Source organism: Vombatus ursinus, unplaced genomic scaffold, assembly GCF_900497805.2.
Source record: "Vombatus ursinus unplaced genomic scaffold, bare-nosed wombat genome assembly UNPS02015066.1, whole genome shotgun sequence".
NCBI lineage: Eukaryota > Metazoa > Chordata > Mammalia > Diprotodontia > Vombatidae > Vombatus > Vombatus ursinus.
The window spans coordinates 42,570-53,805 of NW_020954844.1; the positions used below are offsets into that span (position 1 = coordinate 42,570).

Sequence of the window (11,236 nt, forward strand, 5' to 3'; positions counted from 1 at the left end):
TAATCTGACTGATGATGAAATTACCTTGAAGGAAGAATGAACTCTTACTCTACTTTGATTGCCTGGCATTTCATTGGAACGAGTATATTCAGGAAAAAAAAAAAGATGACTGAGAATTTGCAAATGTATCCTTATCTTATGAGGTGAAAATAGGAAGAGAAAAGCTTGAACAGAAAAAAAAAATGGAGAACTGAGTTCAGAGCAAGGAAGAGAAATAGTTATATGAAATAAACAGAATAAAGAAGAAATATCAGGGGGAAAATGTGACAATCATTGTCATAAATGTCATCTAAAAATCCAACATATCTAATTTATAAGGAATTGATTGAAATGTAAGAGTAAGACATAATTGTTTTTGAGAAGAGAAATTAAATAGCCATCAGATTAGCAAAGCTATCTTTTCGTTTTCTTTTGGCTAGGCAATGGGGTTAAGTGACTTGCCCGGACTCACACAGCTAGGAAGTGTTATGTGTCTGAGGCCGGGTTTGAACTCAGGTCCTCCTGAATCCAGGGTCGGTGCTGTAAACACTGTGCCATCTCGTTGCCCCCAAAGATATCTTAAAATGATAAATTTTCACAATGATGTTGAAATAGCTACATATTAAGATGCTACTGCCATTTTTTCTGAAAAAGAACAGCAACTTCAGCTAGAGCTACAAAACTGTTCACATTCATTGACCCAATGGCCCCAGTACTAGGTCAGCATCCTCAACATGTAACTGAAAGCAAACAAAGAACTCTCAGTAAAATTTCCACAAGAGTTTTTTGTGAAATAGCAAAATACTGAAAACGTATAGGTCCAATGATGGCTACATAAGTCCTGTCATATGAACATAATAACGTGCCTTTTCAAACATAATTTGAAAGTGTAAAGAAAATCAGGATGGCACATAACATGATACAATGAAGAAAGGGGAATGAGGTTAGGATTAAATATTTTAAATGTAACAGCAGCAAAGCAAAACAATCATAAAAACAACATATAAGAAAATATCAGAAGAGAACTAAGAAGCAAAAAGAGCACATTACTTAATATCTTCAGGAATGTACTTATTTTAAAAGGAGAATGAATTCATGCAAGTGAGGCAGGGGAATGCCTGCTGAAGAGAAAACAATCTTCAATGAACACAAGAGAAATAAATGACCTGTACTAAGGCAACAACTTTCTTTGAGAGTGGAGGTACATTTCAGTAAAGAGATACATAAAAAAAGTAACTTCATGAGATAAAAAAGAAGTTTGAAAGTCTCAGCTCCTCTCAACAGGCCGGAGAAGCTTTGATAGGCCACTATGTGCAACATTTTACAAGAGCATTGACCTAAAATGACCAACAGAACAGTATTTTGCAATGACCCATCTGCTTGGCTTTTATGTAGTCACCTGGACAGCTGCTTCTTGGAATATCTGCCTCTGGCATCCAAGATGCTTCCTTTCTTTCTAACTGGTAGATCACATCTGGTTTGGAAACTGCAAATCCTGTTCATTGAAAATGAAAAAGTGTTAAGGAGTTATTTCAGAGTTCCATCACAGAAGAGATAGATGAAATACTCCTTCCAACTCTTAGTAGAACAGTGGGGGAATAAGGGCACTGAATGTATCTTACACCACCAAGGGCATGATGTTAGCTGATTTTGTCTTGAGATTTTTGTTTTTCCAACATAGGGGTTCAATGGGCTGAGTGGGGGGAGAAGTAGGGTTTTTTCTTTTATTTTTTTAAGGTGTCAAGGGAAGGAAAAAATACATCTTTTCAACAAGCATCCACAAAACTTAATAAAAGAATTCAAAACTAGTTAAAGCCCTATGCTAGGAAGACCTCAAGGAAATACAAAAGACCACTGAAGGATATTCTATATTATGGTAGAATGGATTACTGAGTAGGGCTTGGGGCAAAAATTGTTCATTTGACTCATTCCCTGCTTAGACAGTGGAACATTTTGTATGATGAAACCTACATTGGGATTAAAAAGAAAATCTTGGATTTGAAGCAGCAGAGAGGGGAAGACACATTCTCAAGAATAACATCAAATCAAGAAATCAATTTTAAGGGATACTAAGCAAAAACCTTTTTTCAGGAAACAAGTAGCACAAGTAATCTGTCTCTTGGCTACAAAAGGATTAGGAATATTTTCCTCTTGTACGCCAAAGAATAACAGTTAAAATTTTGAAAGTTGTCATAGCATATATCAAGACTCCAAAGGGGTAGCTGTTCTTACCCAAAGAGACCAAGTTCCTATAGTTCTCCAGCATCACATCCCTGCACAGCTTTTTCTGAGATGGGTTCAATTGTACCCACTCCTCTGGGGTGAATTCCACAGCCACATCCTTGAATGTCACTGATTCCTGAAACAACAAGAACAGTTGTGCTTACCCAGCTATAGCTCTGCTATGAAGTTCAAATGTAAACTCCTTGCCAGGAGGGTGACAGAATGCAGGGCATCAGGACAGCAAGTGGTACAGGGAATTGAGGCAACTGAGTCAACCACACTGCCTCCATTTTGTGGACTGACTCAGTTCTGGAGGTAGCTCAGTTCTTTTTCTGTTCAATTATAGGTCTAGTCCAACTTGTCTTGTGAAAAAAATTTATTCAATTGAGGGAACTGGGAGAAAAAATTTTTGCATGGTTTGAACCTGGTCCTTCCTGGCTGAGAAACTGGGACACCTCTTTCTCCCTGCTGTTTAGAGACCCTTAACTAAGGACCGAGGTTATGCTGACCAGAAACCCAGGCAGATCCAAAACGACTATAAGGAGTTCTCACAATTCTACGTTTTGAGCCACCCATATGTCTTGTCTGCAAACTGGCCCCATAGTAAACAATTCATTATTCTTTCTACGTTCTTTTGATTACATACAGACACTTGGTGGGACTGGTACACCTTTTTCTGAATTCAGGGAATTGAACCTGTTGCCCCACTCACCCCTTCACAGGCAAAGTCCCTAATCTTTCCTCCAATTAGAAATCAGACTACGTAATATTGTACTATTTGCTTTTAATTAATTGGCTTTGTTTGATTGACTTTAATGTATACAAGTACATCTCACCCTATATTCTGAGTCCAGCCAAAAGTTGAGTAAGGGGCCTGGTCCCAGGTTGTTCTGCAACTGTCATGTCTTGTTTAATATAAAATTGATATGGTCAATAGATTAAATGATCATTTCCTCAGTCATTTCATCTTTCCCTTGCTACAAGAGATTGGCTCATTTACTTATTTGTATCCCAGTACAGTGTATGGTATACAGCAGGTACTTAAAAAATTCCACAATCAGAAAGAACTGATCTATTTTACACGCGCGCACGCGCACACACACACACACACACACACACTTCTAATAGTAGCACCCATCTCTAGGATTGAGGGTGAGAGAAGGGAAAGAAAAAAAATTTACACGATAACTTTATGTATATTTAAAAGGAATAGCAGGTTGTACATAATAGACTTGGAGTTTCATGTGCAATCATCTTTTTTTTAATCATAGTATGTTTTGGAAATGCTTGTTTTAGTCTATGAATTAAAAATTTTATGAATAAAAATTTTTTAAAAAGAACTTCTCCCAATTGCTTTGTAAGCTCCTGGAGGGCAGGAGCCAATTCTGCCTTACTTTGTATCCTTCACACTCAGCATGATGCCTGGCACTTTGTAGGTAGCTCAATATATGCTTACTGTGGTAAAAGGTTCCAATGACATCAATGTTAAATGTGTGGTTTTTGGGTGTGTATTCTTACTTTACAATGTGTACCCATAGCTTCTATTTGTGCCCTCTAAGTTGACGTAGTAATGTGGCTAATTCCTTTTCTACTTGCTGAAATAAACAATGAAAATGAAATTGCTCAAGACAGAGCTATCATGTGGCCCTAAGTCTTCTCTTCCAATCCTAACATAGCCAGTTCCTTTGACCAATTGACCTGATCACTTCACAACTAAGGCAATTAGCTTCCTCTTTTCATCCAGTTGCTGTGGTTCTTAAAATGTGGTGCTCTGAAATGAACATGATTTGTGTTCAATGCTCCTGGAACCAGAAGAGCAAATCTCCTGTCTGTAACATGTGAACAATTTTTTTTACTGCTGAAAAGAGTGTTAAAGGACTATACCTTTCCAATTCATATATTTAGAGTTGGAAGAGACTTTGAGTCTAATATGCTCATTAGAGGAGAAAAGTGACTTGCTTAAGGTCAAAAAGGGAGTGAGTGAATGGTAAATGTGCACTTTGAGACCAGGTCCTCTCAGCAGCAAATCCAGGGCTATTCTCACTGTACCATGTTGCCATTCACTTTCTGTATAAGCAGAACAAGGCCACAACTGAGTTTTTACACAAAACATTCAAAAGAGCACTCTTTTGGGCAGCAGAGACCTGGAAACAAACTGAATTCACACCAGTAAAGAACATCTAGAAAAATGGTATATGAATTTACTATTATTTATATACTTAAAAATAAGAAAGATGAGGAATTCTGAGAAGCAGGGGAGGATGTATATTCACTGACACAGTGTAAAATGAGCAGATCCAACAGAACACAATACACAAAATTACAAAAACATAACTAAAAGAACAAAAAAACCCGAAAAATGAAAAGATGCTGAATTATGAACTGAAAAAAAAATTGTATATTATTTATCAGACTTATGGATAGGTGAACAATTTATAAATAAACAAGAGATAGACAGCAAAGTCAGGTATAAAATGGATAACTTTTATTACATTATATTAAAAAAGGTTCTTAAAAACAGCAAAGATTAGAAGCAAAGCAGAAAATTGGGGGAAAAATTTATACAGTTTATTAAAGGTCTCATATCTAAAATATATGAAGTACTTTGTCAAACCTATAAGAATAGGAATCATTCCCCAATTAATAAATGGTCAAAGGATATGAACAGGCAGTTTTCCAATGAAAAAATCAAAACAATTTATAGTTATATGAATATAATCTAAATAATTACTGGTTAGAGAAATGTCAATGAAAACAAACTAGAGGCATCACTTTACACCTAACAGATTAGCTAAAATGATAGGAGGGGAAAGTGACAAATGTTGGAGGGGATGAGGAAAAACTAGGACACTAATTCATAGTTGGTGTAATACTAAAATCCAACCATTTTGGACAGCAATCTGGAATTATGCCCAGAGTTATTCAACTACCCAGACCCTTTGATCCAGCAATACCACCATATGGTCTATCTCCAAAAATGATTAGGGGAAAAGGAGAAGAACCAAATGTTTATAGCAGCTCTCTTTCTGGTGGGAAAAAAGTAGATATTGCAAGGATGCCCATCAACTGGGAAATGGCTGAACAAATTGTGGTACATGAATGTGATGGAATGCTACTGTGCTGTAAGAAATGATGAGCTACATGATTTTAGAAAAACATGCAGACTTGCATGAAATAATGAAAGCGAAAAAATGAGCAGAACCAAGAGAACTTTGTACACAGCAACAATATTGTTTGAAGAACAACTCTGAGTGAATAAATTATTTTATCTATCACAAATACCCAAATTAAACATAAAGGACATATGAAGAAAGATGCTACCTCCAACTAGATAAAGAATTGATCAACTAAGGTATGTATAGAATAATTTTACGTATATGCATCTATATTATACAAACAAACACACACACACACACACACACACACACAGACCTATTTGTGTCTAATAGTAACCATCTCTAGAGTGGAAAAGGGATGGGAAGAAAAAGAAATTTACATTATAATTTTATTGTTTATTTGAAAGGAATAGCAAGTTGTACACAGTAGATTTGCAGTTTTATGTACAATTAATCTTTTTCACTGTACTGTGTGATGGAAATGTTTGTTTTATTCCATAAATTCAAAATAAAATTTTAAAAAAATTACCGCTTCAGATAGTAGAGAAGATGGAGACCATTAGAGGAGAATGTTTTATGAACTGTCAGGTAAAGTCACCATCACTGATATTTTTGGGTGATTACCCAAAAGGTAGGGTGGAGGAAAGGGTGAAGGAAAGAAGTCTGCCTTGAAATGTCTGTGTTGAAATAGCACAAAAGCTTACAGAAAAAAATGAAAGAAACTTTTCTAATTGCTCTCTACCACTCATTCCTTGCACAGATGATCCAGTCTGTGTTGCAATCACCTTTGTGCCCTTTAAACGTTTTCAGAGAAGCCTGCTCTCCAGCCACAAGAGGTCTTCAAACATAGCTGCCAGCATAACAGTAGGCTGACATCATGTCTCTTCTGGATTACCCACAAGCTAAAACAGGCAGGTAGCTCAGGGGCTGAGGATAAGCTTTCTTACACAGATGGACTTTAAAAAATGGCCATTCTTTGGCCAGTGGTCATTTTTGGCAACAAACCATTTGGAAAATTCTTCACAAAGGTAAAGAAGAACACTGATTTTTCACACTCTAGGCTGGTGACTTTAGATACTGGTGAGCCAGCGATTCAACACCTTTTATCCAAGAACAAGGATCCAAAAAGACTTCAAGAAGTTAGAAGAACAGGCTGCATCTAATAAGACGGGACCTAGGAAGGATCAATGTAAACTACATTTCTGGCCTGAGGAATTAATGGAAGTTTAACTTCAGGACACTGGAAGACAAGTTATTCTCCTCTTCATAAGTGGGTGGCATATTGCTATTAAAAGCTGCTGAATGGCTTTGTTTGGGGATCCAATGTGCATGAAGCTATTGTAACAGTTTTGATTATGAGTCTGTATATGAAGTCTCAAAACAATGTACCAAATGATAAGAAAATGATAAAAATGTCTCATCATTTGAACTACACAGGAGCCTGGATTTACCAAACCAAATATAAAAAATGCTCATTTAAAACCAAAAACACCCAACTAATCAATAAGGGAATGATTATTTTTATTAACAAAATGATTCATCTATTAAATGAATGCATAAAAGGAGGCTTTGCTTTATGAAAGGATGTACTACAAGAGTCCTTTAAACTTCTATGATGTATTTAAAATATGATTTGATTAATACAACTTGTAATGGACAAGCCAACTGCATTAAACAAGGCAAAACAAAGTAACTACTCTTTAGTTTTCTCTGCTTTAAGAAAGCTCCTACCAAGAGAGAGGGCCCTGGGGTAGAAAAGAAAAGCATACTTATTCAATGTAATCTGTGGTTTAGAATAGTTTCTTTAAAAAAAAAAAAAACAAAAAACCAAGGCTATCTCATATATGTATGTGTATAGATACTCATGTGTACTAGGGCAGCTAGATTATTCAGTGATGTGCCTAGAGTCAGGAAGACTCATCTTCGTAAGTTCAACCCTGGCCTTAGATACTTGTAAGTTGTGTGACCCTAGGCAAGTCATTTCACCCCGTTTACCTCAGTTTCCTCATCTGTAAAATGAGCTATAAAAGGAAATGGCAAACTACTCCAGAGATACTGAAGACCCTAAATGGGGTCAAGAAGAGTCAGACATGACTGAAAATGCTGGAACAAACTTGTGTGTACACATGTAGCTTTATAATCATGTATACACATATGTCAAGGTTTATATATTTCATGTTTGTTTCCAGGGCTTCATCTAGCAAGTGGAGAAACCTAGTAACAGTTTAAAGTATAAGTTCATTTTCAAAACATGGGAAGACTGTAACAAAAATGCAAAGACAAAAAAAAAATCACTGGGGTTGGGAGGTGAGAAAAAGAAGGTTAGAGAGCTTAGGATATGTCCCATGAACCCAGCTGGAGAGGCATGAAAACATGTATGAAATGGATCAGATCTTATCCATGATAGCAGCTAAATCTCAAATGCAAGCCTTCTGACATACAAGCTAGTCTTTCCTTTGTACTTTGCTGCCTCTTCATTCTCTAGTTTACTTCAGTTTAACACAGCATTTACCCAAACAGGAGCTATGAATCAGGACAAAGAAACCTATCCCAGGGTCTCTGGCCTGAGATGCTATTTAAGGAAAGCAGCAAGTGGCACTCACTTTCCCAGGCCTGGCTGTCAGGGCAGGAGCCATTCCCTCTTCCTCCAGGCTGTCCTCCTGGGGCAGAGCAGAGGCCACCGAAGGTAGAGCTGGGGAGGAAAGGAGAAGCAGGAGAATGAGGGCTGATGCTGGGGGGGTCTGCCCTGCTCAGACCAGACATTCCCACTTCTCTACCGTGGGGAGATCAGGGAGGGGGGCAGGGGTGGGCCAGAAGGAAGCCATGATTTCTCTCCTGGGGAGCGCTGTCTTGGGGCCAGCATCTCTTTAGAGACAAACTGGAGGGCAGACAGATGACCCTTTCAGCAGGGGGAGGGAACAGGGCCCGGCAGCATCAGGGAAGGGTTCCCAGAGGAGGGGCTGCCCAGGAGGATGCTGGGAGGAGGAGATGAGGCCAGGGGAAGTCCGCACCAAGGACCAAGCAGGCACACACCAGGAGCACATTCCCTGGGTCTCTGGGCACATGAGGTGGCCCGAGGCATGGAGGGCCATGGCCTGACCGGGGTCACGGGATGCGGGCGTGACTGAAGGAGGATTAGAATCCGCCCCCAGGCTCCGCCTCCGTCTGGTCGGCCTCCAACCCCCGCCCCCCACCACGCACGGGCCGCCCCCAGACCCCTGGGAGCCCCTCAGGGGCTTCCTTCCTCCTCTGGCGGACGCTCCTCCCATTCCCCGTGTGCTCCCCAGCCAGCCCCCGGTGCTCCGACCCCGCCTGGGCCTGGCCCCGCTCACCCCGTCACACTTCAGCTCAATGCAGAGAAGAGGAAACGCGAACCAGAAAGCATGGAAGAGGCGGAGAGAAAAGGAAACGGAAGTGTCTTCGTAAGAAGGAAGTCCAGCCCTGCTCCCCTTGAGGTTGGAAAAATGCCCCTAAAGCGAGCACGGCCTTCTGGGAATCGTAGTCTGGAGGCTGAGGCGCCTTCTGCGCATGCCTGGGGCTCGGCCCCTCCCCCGGCCTTGAATGCGGTCCTGCCTCTCTGCCTGCGTCGCTCCTCCTGGCCCTCCCTCCAGGAACCCCGCTCCCTCCGTTCCTCCTTTCCTTTTACCTCTTGCGTTGTCTTCACAGCCCCAGAGCCCACGCGGTGTTACCAGGCGTGAGGTCGCAGACCTCGAGGGGCCCTGGAGCTCCTCCGAGGATAGTCCCCCCGGCAGTCTCTCCCACTCTTGCCGCCAGTCACCACAGGCCGCGGCTCTTACGAAATGCTTCCTGTGCGCCGGCATCTTCCCGCAGGAAGTGACGCAAACACGAAGGGAAGCCCCGGTTCTGAGGAGGGAAACCAGGGGCTGAGGCTGGATGCCCGGAGCTCTCGCTCAGCTCCCTGGGCCTTCCAGGAGGAGCAGGACATGAGTGGGCCCGGGGCAGCAGGAGAGGTCAAGGGACCGCGGGGACGACGGAAGGCTTGGCTTTGGCCCGGGCTGTGTTTTTGGAAAACGATGTCGGGGAAAAGCCGAGGATCAAAGAAGGGCCGGGCCCTGTCTGGGGTCCGTGGGACGAGGATCACAGACACGGGGAGAAGGCAGAGCCGGGCTGTGCTCCTTTGGGTCTGGTTCCTCCGTCAAGGAGACTGACCCGAGGGAAACCAGGAGACGTGCAGAGCGTGTAGCTGTGCCTGGGGAATGCCCGTCGTCTGGTGGATGGGCTCAGTAAAACTAAGAGCTAACGTTTAGGGGGAGCTTACTGTGTTCCCGGCTCGGCTGAGTACAAGGACTATCTCATCTGGTCCTCACAACAATCTGGGAAGCAGGTGCTATTATAGCCCCAGTTTTATAGATGTGGAAACTAGGGTGAAGTGACTTGCCCAGGGTCACGCGGCTAGCAAGTGCCTGAACTTGGAATTGAACTTAGGACTTCCTGATTGCATGCCCAGAACTCTGTCCACAGCGTAGAGAAACTCTGAGGGTCTTCCCCTCCCATACTGATTCTTTTGTGAAGGCAAACTGGGCCATTTTTTGCCTCCATTCTTACCTAGCCTTTAATTACTACATGGGTGTTGCTTCAGATAAACAGACTGGGGAAAGACCTTAAAGCAAATTCACATCCAAGTCACAATAAATCACCCTCCTGATGTCATTCGTCAAAAAGTAGTCAGATTTACAAAATATATTCACTCTCAAGTAGAAATTATAAAAGATAAGTGTTTACTTACCTCTTCAGCAATAAACATGTATTTATTTCTTTATTGTTTCCCTAAGTCAGAGAAAATGTTTTTCTAAAAATTGCAGGTTTTTTTAATTTGTTAAAAGATTTATCCCCATTACATATAATGATTGCTGATGGTTTTTGATAGATGCTATCTATCATTTTAAGGATTTCATTTATTCCTATGCTCTTTAGTGTCTTTTAATAGGAATGGGTGTTTTATTTTGTCAAATGCTTTTTCTGCATCTATCGAGAGAATCATGATTTCTATTATGTCTGTATCCCAAAGAGATTATAAAAACAGCAAAAAGGACCCATATGTACCAAAATATTTATACCAGCTCTTTCTGTGGTGGCAAAGAATTGGAAATTATGGGGATGTCCATCCATTGGGGAATGGCTGAACAAGTTGTGGTATATGAATGTAATGGAATACTATTGTGCTACAAGAAATGCAGGCAGACTTCAGAAAAACCTGGAAAGACTCATATGAACTGATGGTGAATGAAATGAGCAGAACCAGGAGAACATTGCCCACAGTACAGCCACACTGTGTGATAACTTTGATAGACTTGGCTCTTCACAGCAATGCAAGGATCTAAGATGACTCCAAAAGACTCATGATGGAAAATGTATCCACATCCAGAGAAAGAACTATGCCGTCTGAATGCAGATCAAAGCATACTATTTGCTCCCCTTTTCTTTTGTTGTTTTGTTTTATTACTTCATTTTCATGGTTCCTCCCATTAGTTCTAATTGTTCTTTACATCATGACTAACGGGAAAATAGGCTTAATATGAATGTATAAGCAGGGCCTATATATGATTGCACCCTATTTTGGGGTGGAGGTGGGGGGAAGCAAGGGGTGGGGGAGAAAATTTAAAACAGAAAATCATATGGAAGAGAATGTTGAAAACTAAAAATAAATAAATTATGAAAACAAAAGGTTTCTCCCCCCAAAACAGAAACCTATAGTTGCTTTGCTGCATTTAGTGATTCTTAGAAATAAAACTTCTTCACTTCCCTTCATTTGTCTGAAAGAACAATTCATGGTTTCCTAATGTAATTGAGGTATGTTTGGCTGCTGGAGGCATGTTCCACTGTATCCTATAGTGTCAAGATATACTCAGTGTGATTTTTCATTTAGGTGTAAAAAATTACTTTTTAAAAAATTTTTT

The 11,236-nt window shown here is 40.7% G+C and overlaps 1 protein-coding gene across 3 annotated transcripts in view; it reads right to left on the reverse strand.

The window, feature by feature from the left end:
- LOC114031124 (zinc finger protein OZF-like) overlaps nt 1-8,685 on the reverse strand; it is a 31,069-nt gene extending 22,384 nt beyond the window's left edge. The window contains exons 1-4 of one of the 3 annotated variants that reach the window (XM_027846141.1): nt 8,651-8,685; nt 7,922-8,010; nt 2,212-2,338; nt 1,379-1,474 (exon numbers count right to left, since the gene is read on the reverse strand). In XM_027846141.1, coding sequence (XP_027701942.1) covers nt 1,379-1,474; nt 2,212-2,338; nt 7,922-7,954 — 256 coding nt within the window. In that variant the 5' untranslated portion in view covers nt 7,955-8,010; nt 8,651-8,685. Of the gene's footprint in view, nt 1-1,378; nt 1,475-2,211; nt 2,339-7,921; nt 8,011-8,650 lie in introns of those variants that run through there. The other 2 variants (XM_027846142.1, XR_003567700.1) reach the window with 2 other exon arrangements.
- Nucleotides 8,686-11,236: the final 2,551 nt, after the last annotated feature.